Raw genomic sequence first — 21,349 nt, 5'->3', positions numbered from 1 at the left:
AGGTAATTTATTCAAGAACTGAATCTCAAGACAAAGTGGATCATGCAACAAAACAATGACCCTAAGCGCACAAGTAAATATAATGGAATAAAGTTAATGTTTTGGAATGTTGTGGAAGAACCTGAAGCAAGCAGTTCATGTGAGGAAACCCACCAACATCCCAGAGTTGAAGCTGTTCTGTACTAAGGAACGGGTTAAAATTCCTCCAAGCCGATGTGCAGGACCGATCGGCAGAAACAGGGAATGTTTAGTTGCAGTTGTTGTTGCACAAGGAGGTCACACCCGATCCTGAAAGCAAAGATATACATATTTTGCCACTCCCAGATATGTAATATTGTATCATTCTCCTCAATAAATAAATGACCATGTCTAATATTTTTTGTCTCATTTGTTTAACTGGGTTCTTGCTGTCTTCTTTTAGGACTTTTAGAAAAGTCTGAGGATGTTTTTGGTCATATTTATGCAGAAATATTTGACAAACTTTCAAGCCTCACTGTAAATAGCTTAATATCTGATTTTATATATATTGTCTATATTATATATTATATTTTATGGGTATGGTAGCCACCCATAAAATATGAAACAAGTGTAACATCCAAAAGAGTTGGCACATAACACAAAACAGATGAAATGACCAGGGGAAAAAAAGCATTTGCTTGTTACAGGAAAGTGAAAGTATCACTTTTATGACTCTGAGGGTGTGTTCTACACTTGTCTCAGGTGTCACCGCTGGCTTCTTTATAAAAGAGCATAATCTGAAGAGGTGAGCAGACTCCTGGAGACCGACCGTAATCTCTGTTAATTCCCTACATTGACTCAGGTAAATATATCATGAATATATCATTGCAGCATTACAATTATAGCAGAATATCATAAATTCCCATCTAAGGGTTTATAATCATTATTTGTGCTTGCGTTTATTGCTAATGATTAATTGCATGTGAGTTTTTAGTGTTATCAGTGTAAACTTATGAAAATGTTTTTGTTTACTTAAATAGTAAAAACAAATATGATGAATGTAATGAACAGTTAGATTTTGCACAGTTTATATTTAACGAAATGGTGCCTTGATAAGAAATGTAAATAGGGTCACGCTTGTTACTGAGTATGACCTTTGGACTTCACAAAATCACAAAATCTGAATACTCTGTATATATGTTGCTGTTGTGTTATTATATACAGTGCAATATATGTATACACGTTATTGAAACTCGTCTTTCTAACACTACTTGACATTAGAGATGTTTGTCAGAATCATTTACTGTATGATCCAAGATTATAAATGTAAATGATAATGCATGTGGGAATTGCACAATCTCTTACGCTTTATTGGCAGCACAAGTAATCGTGGAAAATGTGATTTTTTTCTTGTGTGTTCTTGCAGAGAGACCTCACCTTGAGCCATGCGATTCAGTGTGTTTTTTTTTCTCCTGTTCCTCAGTATCCTCTACTTCAGCCTGGCACAAGGTAATTGCCATGTGTCCTGTTTAGTACGTAAATCGTTTATGGCATTAACAAACGGCTCAGCTCTTCTTTATATGACTTTCATATACATTAAAAAAAATCTCTTGTGCAACTGCTTTATGTTTATTTCCACTGGTAAATATATGCAGGATTTACTTTTTTAGAGATTACAAATTTCTTCTTCAGTTTACTAGATATCTTGTTCATTTAGTCAACACAGCCGGTGTTGCGGGAAGTACTCTGAAAATAGATGTTCGATTTCATAGCTACTTGAGTGTGTTTGTAAATCAAACATTCCTATTCAGTGATACGCAGCACCTGCTACAAGCCAAGATAACAGTTTCATTTATAACACTTCATTTGAATCTTTTTCCTCAAAGGAAAATGGGATAATAACATACTTGATGGTCAGCTGTGATCTTTTATATTAGTTCCTAAAGGGTGAATAGAGTGGGAGTGTATTGATTGTTTCTGATTGCATTTGTTTCGCTGCAATCAGACTGTTCTTGTACTGTTCTACTGCAGCATATCAAGATACTGAATGAGTCTTTTTTTATCTGAAAACAATCCGAAAGTTGATCTTCCTTGATGTCAACACCTTAACACATCAACAGAACCACTATGCTGGCTAACATACTAGTAATCATGTGTGTGTGTGTGTGTGTGTGTGTGTGTGTGTGTATGTGTCTTGCTGTAGGTTCGTATGAGGACTGCTGCCTTTCCTATGTAAAGGAGTTTAAAACATCCACCAAGAGAAAAGTGGATCATTACAGAAGACAGGAGCAGGATGGAGGATGTAATCTTCCTGCAATAGTGTGAGTTACAGAGTAATGTCATGTACAGTAATGTAAAAATACCCAGACATGAGCATGCACAATTTGGTATTCAATATTATTAAAGGAAAGTGATTAATGGCAACAAAAAACAAAAAGAATAAAAATTTGTACCAAATGGAGAGTTAACAATGCCAATGGTCTTTATTTCCTCCTCAGGTTCCAGCTGAGGCGAGGTCGGCTCATTTGCGCTAGACCAGGGGAGAAATGGGTGCAGGACCTCATAAACGAGGTCGACAAAAGGAGGAAACAAAATTCATCAAATAGACGGTAATAGAATGGGTTTAGAGGCTCATGATAGGCTTGATACGTGATGATAAATTGTCCCACATTTCAAAAGATACATGAATATATTCAGTAAAGCATTTAATTTCACATTAATTGTAACCTGTTTTCTTTCATTCTCTACAGCAATAAACACAGCAAACACAGGCACTGAGAACCTAAAAGCTCTAGAAAGACTTCTGTGTCCAGTTTGTGATCCAAGAATTGTGGTTCCACCCACTGTCTTTGATGAGCTTTGGTGTGCTGGCTACCCTGCGTCCATTTCAGCCAGGACGCAATGGTCTTTTCAGTACTTCCTGTATGCTGCTGCTATTACCATCCTATACTTATCTTCCTTGATGTTTTTTTTTTTTTCATTGCCTATGGCTGAGTGCACAGGTCCGGCCATGCATGTGCGAGCAGGAAGGATACGACCTAGTAAACGAATGATAAAAAGCATATAAATGGTATTTTTATGGCTAGTGCTTTCACAACACACCATACATTTTATACACACTTTATAATCCACACTATAATCGAAATGTCGGTGGAACAGTTTTGCAGTCTAACCAAATATTTTGCCATTTCTTTATGAGATTATTGTACGTCTCACATAAAGTTGAACATGTTGAACTTATGTGTATATTTCATATTGCGATGTTTAAATAAGCATAATCTACATTTATTAAATTCATCCATTTTAATTACTTTAAATGTATTTTTATCCATGATTAGCTATGTAATGCTTTACCATTTGTTTAATTTTCAAAGATTATCTATGGGAAGTAGCTACTTCAAGGTAATAAAGTAAAAAGGAAATGAATTTTTACTGTCAGCTTTGAGTTCGGTTAGAGTTTCTGAAAACAATATGATTGTCACATTTATTACTTCTGGTACTTTCACTTTTAACAATCTACCTTTTGAAAAAAAAATTTTGTATTGTAACAATAATGCTGTAAATGTTTGACTATTGCTGAGTCACAGTTAATTTGCTACGAGATATTCTTTTGTGGCTATCACTGCTGCTCTTCTGATAAAGTATTTTACTATTATAATAATACTATCATTGTATCATAATACTATCAGTGTGTGACTTTTTGTTGACAGTTATCATGTGTGGCTGAAGAAATACATCTTAGACATGTTAGAGCTTTATCAGCCTTGTTATGTGAAATTCCTGAGAGAGGCTAAGAGGTAAAGACCTACTCGATGTATATAATATATTACATCGTGCTATATCATCTCATTACTGAAAATGTGATGTTTAAAGTAATGGATACATAAATAGCTAAATGTACAAGCTTATGTGATTGTGGATATATCTGAGTCTGAGATGCTGAACCAACGAACTGATTATTACCAAGGCTGACAGTATGTGTGTGTGTGAAAAAGAAAGTGTATCTAACCTGCATATCTAGGTGTGACTAAATACACTGACTTGTATGCCCTAAGCAGCAAATAAAAAGCTCAAAGTCCATCTTAGAAGAAAGGTTTATTGCTCCATCTTCAAAGACCTGGGGAGATACAGTATGTACTGCTAGTCCTAAAGTATCAATACAATATGATGGCCATAGGTGTTATTTATTTCTTTTCCTGCACTGATAAGAAACAACCATTGTTAAGAATTAAAACCAAATTAATCAGACATACATTCCAGGATTAGCCGTACACCCAAAACAGGCCAGGCTGATAAAGGTATACTTACACTAACCAGGAAATGAAAATACAACCAGAGAAATTGAACTCCCTAAGCAAATAAAAAGAGTAAGAAAGAATAAAGAAAGTAGCAGTCCTGCCTATCTACATCTAGGTCAGTTATTCAAAATACATATCGCTAGTTACATACACTTGAGGTCAACAGTTTACATATACCTAGGCTAAAGTCATTCAAACCCAATCTTTCACAACTCCACATATTTCATGCTAGCACACATTTCCTGTGTTAAGTCAGCTAGGGTATCTACTTTATTTCATTAAGAGATCATTTCAAAATAATAGCTAAGAAACTGATTTCTTTCAGCTTCTATTTACTAGATCAGTGGGTCAAAAGTTTACATACAATTTGTTAGTATTTGGTGGCACTGCCTTTTAATTGCTTTAACTTGAATCAAGTGCATGGGGTAGCCTTCCACAAGCTGTTCACAATACTTGGCTATTCCTCCTGAAAGAACTAGCCTAACTCAATCAGGTTTGTGAGCATCCTTGCTCAGACACGCATTTTAAGTTCAGTTCACAAATTTTCTATGGGATTTAGGTCAGGGCTTTGTGATGGCCACATCAATACTTTTACTTTGTCTTTAAATTATTTCACTTTTGTGTTTTTGCTAGAAGACCCAGCTGTGACCATGTTTTAACTTTCAGGCTGGTGTTTTGAGGTGTTGCTTTAGTATTTTAAGATAATCCTACGTTCTCATGATGCCACTTATTTTCGGGAAGTGCACCAGTCCTTTTTCCAGCAAAACACTGCACAACACAATGCTGCCACCCCCATGCTTCACAGTTGGGATGCATGGGATGCACGGTAACATGAAATATGTGGAGAAAACAGATGAATCCTTAGTCTAGGTGTATGTTAACTTTTGGCCTCAACTGTATGTAACTGCAGTTCTTTGAACAAATAACCGCCAGGGGCAGTGATAATTACCTGGATACCTACTTTTATTCATGTACATGCATGCTGAGACCATACAACAAAGTCAGTAAGTAACATATGACGCAGTATTTGCAATAAATTTTGTTTTTATTCTGACATCTTTCCCAGGGATTTTTTCTCCCGGGCAAAGCTGGTTTTGAAAGACAAGAAAGTCTGTTTGTTCTCTTGTATTCATAGGACCATGGTTAAATAAGTAGTTAGCGTTCTGTTCTGCCCCTCCTGGAAACCAAGTTTTAAAGAGTCACTTAAAAAATGTATGCCATGATGTCATGAGGTACCTAGACACTAACTGAAAAGGTGTTTGGATATGACCGCCACACTGTTTTAATTTGTGTTGACTGTTTTAATTAATACCAAGAAAGGTACCAAACCAATAGCGCTGCTATATCTCTCCATTCATTTGCAACATCAAATCTGCTTAGAGAGGAAGCCATCAGAGTGTTCTGATCACCAGGTACAGCATATGTCGAGGTCTTGCTGGCCATAAGGCCCTGAAGAGTATTCTGTGGCTTAGTTGCTGAATTCTGTCTAACATTGGAAGAATCAGTAGTAGAGGAGGACAGGAATATTGTAGATAGTAAGGACAGTCGTGGTCCAATGCATCCTCTCCTAGTGGACTGTCCAGCTCCTCAGGGAGAGGAGTTTTGTATGTTGTGTGTGTTGTCTTGGAAAGAGGTCCACCTTTGCCTTGCCAAACTTTTGCCAAATTTGCGATACCACTTCAGGGTGCAGAAGCCACTCTCAAAGGCTCCTGCAACTTTGTACAACACTGGTAGATCACAAAGTCATACAGCTTTATCTGCCTTGCACTGAAGCCCCTCAGGTGGGCCCATCCTTGGTTATCCTCAGTGCAAGGCGAAGAGCGCTATCTGACTTTGTGCCATCCTGACGATTGATATAGCTGACTGTCATGATGTTATCTGAGCAGAACAACACATCTCTGAGGCAGTAAGAAAAACTGTTATAGGAAAATAATCTTCAGGGTGGTAACGTCATCTCACACAGCACTGTTAATTTATAGCTGTCCAGATGCAGAGTTTTATGATAGAGTCACAGATGCCACCCTGGAAAACTAATAGCATGTATAGAGATAAACTGATATTCCTAACAACATTTTTCATCTGTTTCTTCAGCATTTTTCAGCACTATAACATATATAAAATACTTAACAGCCTTATCAAAACGTGGTGGGACACATCCTCAGTGTTCCTAGAGTAAGATACATGTCTGATATATTTACACAAGTAAGGGAAAGTATAGCAAAAACCGTGTCTTTTCTATACACTAAATTTATGCACACCCAGCCTGTATTGGTCTAGTTTAATCCTTTACTATTCCCGAAGTGCAATCATGTGTCTCATAAAGTGTCTGAGCCTAACATTATTATTCTATATGCTTGTCTTCACGTGTAACGCAATACAAAAGACAAGTAATATAGTTTGTTTTAGAGGACATGGGAAATCAATATGTTACACATACCCAAGATTATACTGTCATTGCATTTGGACTTGATTCAAAGTTCAAGTTCAAGAAACTGTTTACAACCAATCCCATGCTTAATGGCTATGTGGCTCTCATTTTTATGCTCAATTGAGCGTGTATGTACACACAGCCGACTTCTATCGCAGTTTCCAGCAGTGTGCACGCCTGAGCATGGAGCTCATAGTTTTGGGGAGTAGGTAATTTGACAAGGTTCCATCTCTTTTTCACTTCCCGGATGGAGAGTGGCGGCAGCCAAGGCATGTTAGCTCAGATAGTATCTCAGCACGGCACACTTTCAGACTTGGCTTCCTCAGTGATTAATGCCTTCCAGTTCCTATCAGTTGCTCACCAAAATACCTTGGGGGCAAACATGTGATTCAACTGTGAAAAGTTACAGTTACTGCACCTGAAATGAAACTTGGTAGTCAGGATGTATGTTTTAGCATTTGACTGAGTCAGTAAGGGCTAAGTTGAGGACATGGCCTTTCCTGACAGCCTAATCACATTTACACATTTAAGTGTTTACTTTGGGCCAAAGCATCTGCCAAATGGCTATATTTATATACACAGACAAGCAGGCTAAACCAATCAATTCCTTTTGCATTTGTTTCCTCTAATAAGGCTATTGAAAACCTATCCATGGGCTTAATAAATGTTAGCATTTTACTGCTTATTCATTTATCTAAATGATCTTCATATAACAAAAGACTGACTTCCCATGTCAAATTTGATATCACATTCAGAGACTGTGCATTCATGGAAAGCTACACATTTTTTTTTTTTTACTGACAATTCAATGAAATGCTTCTATAGGAGCAGTCATAGGGATGACAACTGATGACAAACATTTTAGATTTCAAAACATTTCCAGCACAAAATGAAATGTTACAGAAAAATGTTTGTATGTCAATAAAGAAAGCAGCATATTATAAACCACTTTTCAGACAAAAAAAAAAAAACATAAGGAAGGCTACTGCGTTTTGCTGCAAAAATAAGAAGCGAGTACAACAGTTAAAGTCTCCAGAAGAACCGTGACTGCTCAGTAAATCTTACAGTCTCCTTATAAAACTACACAAACTGTACCTTTGCACTTTTTTTTTTAAAAGCAAAGGGTCATCACACCAAATATTGAGTTTGTTTAATTTATTTAAGAGCCACTCACAGATATGTAATATTGTATCATTCTCCTACTACTGATCTTTATAGTATTTTTATTAGTGTAGAAACCGTTAATTTCATTATTTCTGAAGGCATCTTTGCTCTACAGCATTTCTTTGCATGTGCCTAAGACTTTTGCACAGTGCTGTATGTAAATGTATATAGACTCATACATGTACTATCTAGTGTTAAATTTACATTAACATTTCTTTAATTTGTTCCCTGTATCCTATCATAGTTTTGTCCTATTAAATGTAACCCCTTTTCTGATACCTTTGCTCAGTCCCCATACAGTATATTCACATTTTCACAGTGAGGTCTGTTTTGGGTAGCAACCGGTGATTTTATGTCTGACATTACATCATGTTTGAGCAAAAATATGTGCGTCTGTGTGTCTGCATATGTGCTTTTATATTAATGTGCCATTACTTCAGACAAAGTTGATTTTAACAGTGCTGGTGAGTTAACTGTATGTTATCTGTATTCTTCTAACTGAACTTGTTTATCATGTAAATGTAACTAGAAATAGTCTTACCTTACATATGTGATAATCTTACCTTTAATTAAGTAATCATCAGGCTACATTTAGTCAGCTTGATGTCCTGGTGATTAACTAGCTAATTACTGCATAGTTTAATCTGATCACTGCCCCTCGCCCCACTCCCATTCAATTTTGCTATGAACATGATTTCCCATTCCATACACAGTAAAGTGATAAAAGGTAAGAAATCAAGAAATAATCCAATGTTTCATGATGCACAAATACTACATAAATGAAAAAAAAAAAAACCCAAACACAAATGCACACACGCACTCTACAGTTCCAAAACACATGTACCAAGCTTAGCAAAACTGACCATAGCTTGTTCATGATGTTTGCTGTCAGTTTTTAACAAGAAGTATTAATATAATTTGTGAAACTTCTTTCTGCATTTCTGGTACAGAACATATTTTCATTTAAACATGAACTAACATATAGAACATATATTCAGACTATAGCAAACATATATCGCAAACATTACCGCAAATTGTAAAATTAAAATATAAAATCACTTAAAATTCCAACCTAAGGCCTTTATTTATTACTTACTTTATAGCATATATATCAAAGAAGTGCTTTTCTTGATATTAAGTAACAATGTTATTAATAGAAACAGTAGGTAGTTGCAATGAATGTAAGTTGGAGTTTATGGTGTATTATATTTAAGTATTATATTACATTTACAGGCTGCCACTGTTGGGCCCTTGAGCAAGGCCCTTAACTCTCCCTGCTACAGGGGTACTGTATCATGGCTGATCCTGCACTCTGACCCCAACTTCCTAACAAGCTGGGATATGTGAAGAAAATAATTTCACTGTGCTGTAATGTATATGTGACCAATAAAGCCTTCTTCTTCTTCTTCATATTTATGTATTATGTGAATTATCAGACAATGTGCTGTTGATCAGCCTGATCAATATATAGAGTTGTGCTCATAAATTTACACACCCCTTGCAGAATCTGCATAATGTTAATAATTTAAAAAAGAGGGATCCTTAAAATTGCATTTAGTTTTTTATTTAGTCCTGCCCTGAATAAACTATTTCACATAACAGATGTTTATGTATAGTCCACAAGACACAGTAATAACTGAATTTACACAAATGAACCCGTTCAAAAGTTTACATACGCTTGATTCTTAATACTGTGTAACTGTTGTTACCTGGAAGATCCACGATTGTTTTTATGTTTTGTGATACTTGTTCATGAGTCCCTTGTTTGTCCTGAGCAGTTAAACTGCCCACTGTTCTCCAGAAAAATCCTCCAGGTCCTGCACATTCTGTGTTTTTCCAGCATCTTCTGTATATTTGGCCCCTTTCCAACACGGGCTATATGATGTTGAGATCCATATTTGCACACTGAGGACAACTAAAGGATTACATACATAACTATTAGAAAAGGTGCAAACATTCACTGATGCTCAAGAAGGCAACACGATACATTAAGAGCCAGGGGGATGTAAACTTTTGAACAGGATCATCAGTGTAATTTGTTATTATTTTTGTTTAAATATCTTTTTTTTTAATTTAGGACTGCCCTTCAGAAGCTACATAAGACATTTACGTGTTTCCCAGAAGACTAAATAATTTACAATTTACAACGATCATCCTGTTCAAAAGTTTACACCCCCCTGGCTCTTAATGTATTGTGTTGCTTTCTTAATCGGTGAATGTTTGCACCATTTGTAATAGTTTTATTTTAGATTTGATTTTGTAATAGATTCTTCAAGGGGTATGTAAATGTCTGAGCAGAGCTTGTACTTGATCTTTGACAACTGGTCCCTGACACAGACAGTATGTTCAGGTTGTATTTAGATGCTGAATTATGGGCTTCAGTCCAGGCCCTCAGGTTCCCACTGTATAAGCATAAATAAAAGTAGTGATGAACTGTGGTACACGTTCTGGATTACAATCAGAAATGCATTCTCACAAAACCCAACAAGTTTGATAAGACGTGCATGCTTTCCTAATACCTCCTTATTGAAAGCCTGTCTGGACAGTGAGAGATTATTCAGCAGTGTAAGTCTGGGCTCAAGACTTTGCCAGATACGCAACATGATAGAATAGAAATTCAAGGGAAGCCAGGGTCTGAGTACATGACCAAGCACTCAGATTCCATGGAGAGCTGTAAATCGTCATGGCAGGAAGAGTAAACTACGAAGATTTTGGAGGCTGAGGGAATAAAGAAGCGCTCCTTGGTGTACTGCAAAATCTAGCCAGGATCTAGAGTAATTTAGAGATTTTAAGGTTACTTATGATGTGCAGATTTCATAAGTTATGATTAATCTAATAAGAATGAAGTATCCATGAATTCTGGCATCAAACTGTCAGTAAACATTATTTAATGTTACATAGTGTGTCTTTATAATAGGTATTAAATTCTACTGTAACAAATTAATAACGAAAAAAAAACATGTCTATATGCAAATATTATATTTTTGTCCTCCCAAAAATGTTATAACTGACTGAAATAAAGATTATTATGCAAACCTATAATAAAACAAAATTTCAGTTTCTCTATTTACCTTTGTGCTGTATTTCCCTTAATGTGTGCATAACTGTAGCTAAATATTGTTACACTTTTGCTCTTTGGCTACACTTTTATTCACAAAATTATGTTGACAATTGCTCCTCACAAAGAGATAAACTACCACTTACTTCACTTCATGCCTCTTGCATTAACTATGTTGCCATCTGCTGGTCATCTATGATCATATGCACATTATTCCAAGTTATCCCAAGGACCTACCAGATATTTCCAATAAAAAACTACATATGTAAAGCGAAACATAATATTATTTAATATATAGCGGCAGTCTATTTGTTTGTTTATGCTCTCATTCTCTCAGATATGTCCTAATAGCCATGCACGTGCACAGCCATCACGGTGCATCACAACAGTATTAAATACTACCTGCCATATTTGTAATTAATGGCACATACAGTACAGTATCCCCACCACCACATTACTGTTAAAATGTCTCACTAGAAGACAAAATAATACAGAGTCCTGGATTATTATTCTGTTATTCATCTTAAAGCATTTAATTTAGTAACTACTATACATTATTCAGTTATTATAGTCTAAGTAATAAGAAAGGTATGCAGTTTTGAGAGCGAGGAATGTAAATCTGGACCTACTGACAGCTTCTGGGACTTTAAAGGGGTCAATAAATTATTTGCTAGTCTTGTCTTCTTGCAAATAAAAGGCGTGGGTTATTACTTGCGGTACTGCAGAATATTGATGACCTGGATGATTAATGTTTGTTACTGATATTATTAAGCCGGCGTAATTGGATGGTGATTTCTTGCACTGCACTCTGCCTTTTCTGTATTATCTGGCAAGAATAGCAACATTGCAATTTGAAAATGTGATTTAGACATTGATTAACTCTTAGCTTCTTTGTGTAGGGTAACTTTTACTCTTTTTTAATCTATAGAAATGGAAATGATCATATGATTTTTGGATAAATCAAGGATGGAACATGCTGTAGAGGAGTTTTGTTACCAGGACGCCCCATCATCTGTCATCCTCCTCTGAATATGGTGCACAATGATTCAATACACTCTAGTTAATGGGCTTCTGCAGTCCAGCTGTGCACTATTATTCAAATTAACCTCTGTAATGCCCAGATTCTCCAGCACCTCCTTAACAACTTGTTCATTTGTACTGAGTTCCCTTGCTGGATCTGCCAGATGTGCTGGTGTATTTGGGACTGGTGGACATGGCTGTGGTGATTCAATGCATTTCGGCCAGATGCTGGACATAACCTGAGTGAGGGAGGAGCATTCAGAGTTCACCTGATTCATAGACACTCTGGCATGGTTAGGGCACATATGTAGAGATAGTACAGGTGACATGGAGGATGTCCAGCTTCAGCTTGCTCAGGCTGGAGCAATTAAATGGGAATGTGGCAGTGAACATAAAGGAGAGAACCCAGATGTTTACAAAGTGCCCAACATAAAGATAGTCTTTGAAGAACCCACCTAGACAGTGTAGCTGGTGTTATAGAACACATTCTCATCATTCAGGTCCTATTGGATGATGCTGTTGTCATGGTGATTGTGGAGAACACAAAGACTGCTTTTCAAAAAGAAATGTTCTGTAATCTCTAAACGAACAACAAGTTCTGATGACCGAGGAACCAGAAACAGGTAATTCACTTATATTTGTATATTTCTTAAAATATAGCTCAATAATTATCCTTGTTTACTGTTCAGTATTGTATGCATCGTTGACCTTGGCGATCACTTTTTTGCTTTTATAGCAATAATATTGCAATCATACCTTTAATAAACCTATATGACTCTCAGTTGTGTAAGCAATAAAACATGACATGATGTGCTGTTGGGAAAATAATCAATGACAGGGTAGTGTGATGCAGCCTGCCACGAAGTGGAGTTATGTCCTATAACACGACATCCTGAAGTTTTTTTATTTCTCTTATACCACAGCAATTCACCAACAACATTTAAGTGCTTATTTCTTTTTCTTTTTTTTACTTTGATAAATAGCAACACACAATTATTATTATTATTATTATTATTATTATTATTATTATTATTATTATTATTATTATTAATGTTGTTGTTGTTGTTGTTATCCTTAGATTATATGGAGGGTCTGCCATATAACTCTCCATACTCTAGAAATGATACATTAACAATAAAGAGCACATTAATATAATCCTACGATTTGACTACTGTCAGGGTTGCTGTTATAGAAAATTAATCAACACCTTCTGACCAATCCGATACAAGAATTCAACAGTGCTGTGGTATAACAAAAGTTAAAAATAAATAAATAAATAAATAAATAAATAAATAAATAAATAAATACACGATGCGGCCAAAAGTATGTGGACACCTGACCATCATTTATGTGCTTATTGCGCATCCCATTCCGTATTTGGGTCCCCCCCTTTGCTGCTATAACAGCTTCCACTTGTCTGGGAAGGCTTTCCAATAGATTTTGGAATGTGGCTGTCTGATTTTCTACCCATTCAGCTACAAGAGCATTAGCGAGGTCGGGGCAAGAAGGCTTGGTATACAGTCAGAGTTCCAATTTGTTCCAAACGTGTTCAATGGGGTTCAGGTCAGGGTTCGGGCCATTTACGTTCTTCAACACCAACCTTCATGGAGCTTGATTTTTGTACAAGGTATTGTCATGCTTGAACATATTTGGGCTCTTTTGTTCCAGTGGAGGGAAAGTTGCAGCAAAGACATTCTAGACAATTGTGTGCTTTCCACTTTGTGGCAACAATTTGGGAAAGACCCACATATGGGTATCATGATGAGGTGTCTACAAACTTTTGGCCATATAGTGTATTACCCTGATAGTGGTTCAGTAAAGTTTCATATTATTTAAAAAAAAAAAATTAAATTAAATTAAAATGAACCATTTTGACTCAAATAAAACGTGTTAATAGCCCAGTGCTTTCAAAATAGTATAATTATAAGATCTGGTTTAGACTAGGTCAAATGACATACCAGTAACCAAAAAATATTATATGGCTTGTCTTTTCAGATGACTAACTCATGTGTCTGACTGCAGAAAGGACCTGCAAGAATGCCAGCTTGCTCTCCACATCTGAAAGTCTCCCCCTGCTGGAGATCCTGAGGTAAAGTTTTCCTCCAAAGGTTCATTCAATTACCAGGTACAGTGCATGATGTTGGGATGCTGTTCATTTATGTCGGGACGGTTAAGGTTATGCTGACGTCACGAATCCCTGAAACATAGTGACTGAGGGATGAACCAGAGCCATGTGCAAAGTGATAAATTAATCAGACAATACCACCTCACCTCAGTCAATTTTTGCTGATAATTAAGACTTTTAGATAAGATTGTTATAATTGATATGTGAACTATCATCCTACAAAGGTACAGTTCACACATGTGGGGCATTCAATCATTATCAAGACTGTAATGGGATTACGGATTCTCACGGTCTACTACTGGGCCCTTTGCGTGCAGTTGGGAACTTCAGATTCTGAGTACAGCACGTGAGGTCAAATCAGCATGGCTGCCCAGAGCATCAGCAGTAAACAAAGTAGCACATCTTTACTTTTAAAACATGTCTACTGTACATACTACAGTAGTATTTGCTTTAGATCAATCAACATACAGACATAATAGCTCTAGAAATCTAAATCTAGAAAATGCATGATATAGTTCATATGTGTCCATGTTTTTTCCCCATGACATAGTTTAGATTTCCGACTTCCAAGTTAAATCAAAGCATAATCCTGTGGCAGTCTGAGTCTAATTTAACATCCCTTTACACATCTAATTCAGTATCATTCTTCTACAGGTCTTAAACTCTGCTCTGTAAATATTCAAATCCTGTGTCACAGCTTTTTTTTTATGCAGGGATTCATTTTACACAGCATACATTATTATGGGTTTCTCAACCTATTAAAAAAACTGCTTGGAATCTAAAGTGTTCTCTGGTTTGTCTCTCTGGGAGAACCCTTTAAGGTTCTATGTAAATCACCACAACACTCATAGAAAAAAAAATGTTTAACCTAGAACCCTTAAATGTTCTATGGTTTGTCTTTCTGGGGTAACTTTTACATGATATATATTATATTATTACCATAATATAATGTTTCTCTATCAGAGAGAGATCCAAGTAGAACCCTTCGGGATGACCTTAAAATTATGCAAAACCTTTTTAAAAAAAAAAAAAGTAACTGTTTTGGACATTATTATAAGTCTTCCTAGAAAAAAAAAGCTCCATCTTTCATCTCTGGAGGAACCCTTAAATGTCCTATGTAAAACCACAATGGCTTTCCACACAAGACTTGTTTAGAAAGCTAGAATTATTAACCATTCATAGAATACTCTTTTAGAATTGATTATTATTGTAATATTGTGATAAGGTCATATTTTTCATAAATTCATTCATACAAAAAAAAAAAAAAAAAAAAAAAAGCTTACCTGGTAATGTACAATTGTGATGATTTTAGATCAGATGTTCCAGAAAGCCTCCTTCTTCATCTTGGTTGATCTTCCCACAGTTCCCCCAGTACAAATGCATATGCAGCCTCTAACACTATCCTTTGTCCTATTATCATGGAAACGTTGTGGATTTGATCAACAAAATGCACTACAAATACCATTTCCTGATAGGAAGGAAAAACTTTACAGCGTTGACGATACTTTTGCTCCATCTGTTTCACATAAATATAATTAATGGGTCATAATATTTACCTCTAAGAGATTATGTTTCTAATAATCCTATCATGATTTATGGAAGGAAACAATTAGCTACAGTAATTGAGACATGTTGCTGCTGGATGAGTGATTAGGTGTCATTTAAGCCTCCTTTTAACTGGATCAGATGCAGAAACTGAGCTGGTGTTAGTGTGATTAATGTGTGGGATGTGTTGAAGGTGAAACTGAAGATCGTGAGTGGGGTGGAAATTGGTCAGACAACAGATCAAAGAACAGAAACACTTTAATTCAGTACTGGCTGAATACACTTACGAAGAAACAAGACCGAGCTTGGATAGAAACAAAACATTTCTTTAAATTTAAATATCACTCCTAAAGTTACAGGGTAATCAAACTGTAAGAACTGACGATTTTGTTGTACAGTCACATGACAGTATAGACAAAAACCTGAATCTTATCCTCATCATTAATAGGAGACATGAGTCAAACACACATTACATATGACTGCTGCATTATTTACGCAAAATAAATACTCCAATGCCTCTGGGCTGAGTTTCCAAATATCTGCTACATTAAATGAATGCTCACTCAATTTCATTATGCTTCTGCAAAACAGGGCCTATTGTAGTTCTTGCTCCAGCCTTGTGTAAAGGTTTTTTTTTAAAGTCTCATTTGGGTCGTTTAACACCCTAAAATGAATATATATATATATATATATATATATATATATATATATATATATATATATATATATATATATATATATATATATATATATAGATAGATAGATAGATATATAGATGTGTGTGTGTGTGTGTGTGTGTGTGTGTGTGTGTGTGTGTGTGTGTGTATCCCATATTGTGTCATTTATATTTATATTCACAATATTTCTTTAGCTAGAAAGAATGTGGACATGTACTGATTGTGTTTCTTTGACCTCTCTCTCTACCTCTCTCACTCTCTCTCACTGTCTCTCATGCCATTTGGCTCATCCTGAATAAACATGAAAGTGCTGTTGTCCTCAGCAGGGGGTCCTTTGCTGCCACGCACAGCCAGTTTACTTGTTGTGAGCCTCGTTTTGGTTTAAGTGGAGGTGCTAAACACCTTCCTCCCGAGATAAAAGGTGAATAATGCCTTTCAATGAGAGGTGCTTAGAGCCTCAAAGCCCCTTAAGCAGTTCATTAAAGAAAGAGCAGGCCTGGTCGACGCAGCGACCCACTGAGATCTCACGGCAAAAACAAGGGGGCTTTGCCTTAAGAGGTGAAAACCTCTACAGGTACTTCCCTTTGATGTGGCCCCCGCCTAGGAGCAGGCATTAGAGTGATGGAAATTTGATTATTCCTCACCCCTTTCATTTAGCCAGTGACATTTGTGGCCACATATAAATATCCCAACAAGCTAGAACAGGAGGGCCAGTCAGGAAAGACTGAGTACGTGTTTAGTTTGAGTGTGTGTGACACTGGGGAGTATTGCTATGGATAGGGTGCTGCTGTACGAGTTCCTGCTTCTTTCTTTCTGTCATCAGAGCTGTAAGTACTGTCCTTGGTGTCCTTTTTTGCCTTGTTCACATGGCTTTGACATCATGTGGATACCTCATCATGTCAACATCTGTTTTGAACTTGGCTGTTTTAAAAAGGGAATTAGTCTGTTTACCTGTGAAGGGTTTTTATTATTAGGACCAAGGTTCAACTGGCTTACATGCCAATACAATAAATTATATGATGGACTTATTGTGATTTGACAAAGTGGGGAAAAAGTGTTTCAAGGCACAGGCCTCTTAAGTAAGTAAATGCTCATTTGTGAATTAAACATAGTTCATTTGCACAAATCTTTCAGAAAGCATTTGCAGCAACACTGCTCTAAGGGTGTGTCTTTGCTCATCTTTCACAGTGACAGCTGTACTGAACATGCACATAGACCCAAGAAATCTGTTTGCAGAGAGAGCTTGCTGCAGACGCCAGAGTCACTTCATCTATGTAGGACAAGGTGAGGAAAAGGGTGGATGTGTGCTGTAGCTCCCCCTATCAGCCCTTAACAGAACTAACCTCTGTGATGGAAAAAAAAAACCAAACAAACAAAAAAACAGTCCTGTAAGTTTAGATCAGTGTTTCCCAATCCTAGTCCTTTCCTCAGCTCTAATATGCCTAATTCATAAAGTTAAAATAAAGTTAAACTTCACATTGCAGTGGGACTAAACCAGAACTGGGAAACACTAGTCTAATCGTAATGTATACGATTCTTTAATGTTTAAACGAAATGCAAACGGTTTGGAAATAGTATTGAACTTACAGTCTTTTTGTCCATCTGCTGTTAATCAGATATCTTAGGCAGTCCAGTGAATGTGGATGTAGGCATGTGCCGAACAAACTGCGGCCAAGCACAGCCCTCGTCCTTTGAGGCTGGGATGCAGGGCTACTCCTCCATGCTGGACTTCCTGAGAGACAAAAAGGTATTAAATGTATATAAATGACAAAAAGGAATAATGTTTTAGAACAATGGGTGATACTGACCACATAATTTTGCTACTCCACTAACATGCAACCGTAAAGCTTAAACAAATCCATTATGTTATATATTCAATATATATGTTTTTAAATGTAAGTTACATTTTAATTTAAAATTGTGTAAAATGTTGAATTTTAACAGGACGTGGGTAAAATCCATATTATCCAATAAAATTACTGTCCATAATTGAAGTGAATGTATTTTAATTGTTAGCATGATCAAGGGAACTCTAGTCTCCAGGTAGCGGGATGATTTGACGATATAATATTAATATCATGATATTTATCACAATACCCTTTTCTGAGATATTGTGGGTATCTTTTTATATATTTTTAAATAACAATTACAAACTCTTGAAACCGATTTTGCACTATTCTACTGTCTGAATCTAAAATTGTGAAATGTAAATGTGTCATGGAAATGTCTTGAAATATTGTCCCCTGAAATATTGCCCACCCTTACTGGACTTGTATCAGTGGTAATACATAGTCCCCTTTGTCTGCAGACGCGAACTCCAGCAGCGTCCTCTCTCGAGCTCACAGGCTTTGGAGGAAACCTTCCATCGTGTGGTGCGAGCATGACCTGTGAACCCACTGGACTGCGTGTGGACAAAGTGATGCTCATAGACGGCCTGCGTGAGGTGGAACTCATCGAGGATTGCCACTGCGAGGCCAAAGTGACTCGCTGTGTCCGAGCACCCTCTCTCAGAACGTACTTCTATGAAACACCTTACGAGACTGTTATCGACGTGGGCAAGTGTGTAGGATCGAAGGTTGAACCGGGTAAGAAAGTCGCAAAAAAAATTGACACCCATGGTCATGCTCCAAATTTCCCATCTCTTGAATATGGAAAGATTTTAGTCCAGGCCTTTTGAGCACCCCATTAACCTAGTAGGTCATTTCCACTATTCCTCTCTCGGTGATGCCTTTTGTACCTCGATTAAGCATTCACACCAGTAAATATCAGTTGTGTTTTCAAAACAGGTCATATATCAGATCAGGTACAAATGTTTTTACACCTTAAACCACTGCCATGATATTTAATCTTCCCTCTCATCTCAAGTGATTACATTATAAAGTGGACTAATGTACACACTGTGGGTTTTGTTTTTCCACAGAGGGCTTTTCCTGTGTGCCTACCAAGTTTGATTCTGCTCTTGTGGACACTCCGAATAAAGTGGAGCTGATTCAGACGGTGGTCGGCTGCGACATGAAAGAAGGCTGCTACAGAATTCCTTATGTGGAATATCATTATGAGATCACGTACAATGAAGACGGGCTCAAGGAAGAAAAACTAAAGGTGGGTTTTCATGTTCAAGTTCATTTTATTTATAAAACACATTTAAAAACAGCCCGAGACTGACCAAAGTGCTGTACAGTAGACACAATAAAACAATGCTAGAATACAATGAAATAAATAAATCAGTTAAAAGCCAAAGAAAGTTTTAAGAAGTGATTTAAAAATTGGTAGGGTTTTAAAAAGATGAGTTTTAAAACATCTGAGAATCAGGAAATTCCTGAAATAAACAGAACACGCTGCAGTGACTGTAGTCATCTTGTCTTTTTTTCTAATTAATTGTTGATGCCGATGTTATAGTTATGACTAAAGCACATACGGTTTAAGAACGTCTTGTTTTAAAGTTCAGGCTTAGGCTCCAGGTAATGGCTTTCACTTAAAGAGGAAATTAGTCGTTTCCATTTGGTGTTAGCTGAGACTAATTAGCGAGTCCCATTTGCCAGACACAAAGGTTAAACCGATGATCCATTTCCCACCAACTACAATCCACATCTTACTTTTCACACCCAAATTATCTGCTCTTTGAGCCTGACTAATCCTTTTTGCATTCATTTATTTGTAATATATCTCCATTTCTATATATATTTGGAGACACAATGACACAGAAGTTAAACTGTTATAGAAGTTGTCCTTAGTAAACCTAAGTATGGTGTAATGTTGTCATCGTGATGGCCTACAGAAACCCTAATGATAAAACTCATAGCATTATTCGAGTCAGTTGCATTAGTTCGCACCATTTGAAAGAGATTTTACAAGACCAAAACTTTTTACTTGTTTGAGCAAACCTTTGGCCATCTGTCGCAGCTCCTTGGAGGTGTGAAGGCAGAGGATCACAAATGGCCCCAGCAGGTGCCAAATCAAAGTGTTTATCATGTTAAGAGAACAGATCCCACCCCTCCCCTCTCTTGCTTTAGAGTGCACTGGTGAATATTAGCGGCTTGCGGTGAGCTGATTGCTTCTCTCTCTTGTCTTGCTAATTGTGTTGCAGGAAATAGATGTGGGGAGATGTTTGGGAAGCTGCACCTCAGGAAACAGCTGTCTTCTCAGGTATGCTTTAAAACAGCTGATACAACACAGCTAAATAACAAGCCCTCGGCACAATAAAAGCTTGATCGACTGTTTGCTCTTGAACAAACTTATATAAGATAAAACGCATGATCATAACTAACAGTGATTCCAATTCACACTAGAACATCAGATGAGACAGAATATTAAAGTAACTGCTTTTGTCAGTGATCGAAAGTTAACAGTAGTTTCTAGACTGCAAAACAGTAACAGAAATGACTAGTTTTTATTTGCACAAAACTACTTAAATTGGCGACACTGCAATTGCACAAAATTGGTTTGCATGGTCTTTCACAGTGATGTTTGTTGGTAAATGAGACCTTTTAGCTGTACTCACTTTCGACGCACATGAATCAAAGAGGGCTTTGGCTGAACGCATGTTGTGATGCCGTCACATGACGCATCTTGGCCCAAATCTGCGGAAAAATAGCTGATTTTGAAAAATTGCAAGCTCCTCCGAATATTGCAGAGTTTACATGAATTTGCGTTAATTTCTACGACCGTGAAATCACTCAAACCTGAAGGAACTGACTCATTTGAACTCTTTTAGGAACTGCAGCTTCCACAGCTAGTGATTTTTTTTAAGGCTGTGAGAACATTTCTCAATATGGAAGGTGAAAAAATCTAAATACAAATGTATAAAATTGAAACAATAGTAATTACAATTTTATAACATTTATACCACCAGTTGTATAGTAATGTGTAGCAATCATGAACACGTTTAACCACTCTGATTCCCGCCTCTTCCTCTCTAACACCAGGAGTGCCTCTGATTCAGCTGAGTGTCTGCTGTGGGCAGAGGGACAGGGCAGCGCGTGTGTTCCACAAGGCTACGAGAGCCACACGTTTCTCAATCACCATGGACAAATCCGAACTGTGCTGGCTATCACCTCGTGTCTCTGCCAGTCTTAA

At 36.8% G+C, this 21,349-nt stretch overlaps 2 protein-coding genes across 2 annotated transcripts; both read left to right on the top strand.

Moving 5' to 3' along the window:
- Positions 1 to 712: 712 nt before the first annotated feature.
- On the top strand, positions 713 to 4,036 carry ccl25a (chemokine (C-C motif) ligand 25a). Its single transcript, XM_017496410.3, has 5 exons — positions 713 to 820; positions 1,385 to 1,467; positions 2,162 to 2,279; positions 2,457 to 2,567; positions 2,709 to 4,036. Exons 2-5 carry the CDS (start codon positions 1,404 to 1,406, stop codon positions 2,734 to 2,736), a joined length of 321 nt encoding a protein of 106 aa, XP_017351899.1. The 5' UTR covers positions 713 to 820; positions 1,385 to 1,403; the 3' UTR covers positions 2,737 to 4,036.
- A 12,926-nt stretch (positions 4,037 to 16,962) lies between these two features.
- On the top strand, positions 16,963 to 21,349 carry pnhd (pinhead). The gene is made up of 7 exons (XM_017495109.3): positions 16,963 to 17,100; positions 17,462 to 17,557; positions 17,890 to 18,029; positions 18,582 to 18,858; positions 19,194 to 19,375; positions 20,361 to 20,419; positions 21,199 to 21,349. Exons 1-7 carry the CDS (start codon positions 17,046 to 17,048, stop codon positions 21,347 to 21,349), a joined length of 960 nt encoding a protein of 319 aa, XP_017350598.1. The 5' UTR covers positions 16,963 to 17,045.

Source organism: Ictalurus punctatus, chromosome 20 (assembly GCF_001660625.3).
Source record: "Ictalurus punctatus breed USDA103 chromosome 20, Coco_2.0, whole genome shotgun sequence".
NCBI lineage: Eukaryota > Metazoa > Chordata > Actinopteri > Siluriformes > Ictaluridae > Ictalurus > Ictalurus punctatus.
This window is presented reverse-complemented; position numbering and strand designations above follow the sequence as displayed.

Bases quoted from the DNA above. Each gene is read 5' to 3' on its own strand.
- ccl25a (XM_017496410.3), top strand. From the start codon at position 1,404: ATGCGATTCAGTGTGTTTTTTTTTCTCCTGTTCCTCAGTATCCTCTAC. The intron at 1,468-2,161 runs GTAATTGCCATG...GTCTTGCTGTAG, and splicing joins CTACTTCAGCCTGGCACAAG to GTTCGTATGAGGACTGCTGC. The intron at 2,280-2,456 runs GTGAGTTACAGA...TTTCCTCCTCAG, and splicing joins TGTAATCTTCCTGCAATAGT to GTTCCAGCTGAGGCGAGGTC.
- pnhd (XM_017495109.3), top strand. From the start codon at position 17,046: ATGGATAGGGTGCTGCTGTACGAGTTCCTGCTTCTTTCTTTCTGTCAT. The intron at 17,101-17,461 runs GTAAGTACTGTC...CATCTTTCACAG, and splicing joins TTCTTTCTGTCATCAGAGCT to TGACAGCTGTACTGAACATG. The intron at 17,558-17,889 runs GTGAGGAAAAGG...GCTGTTAATCAG, and splicing joins CTTCATCTATGTAGGACAAG to ATATCTTAGGCAGTCCAGTG.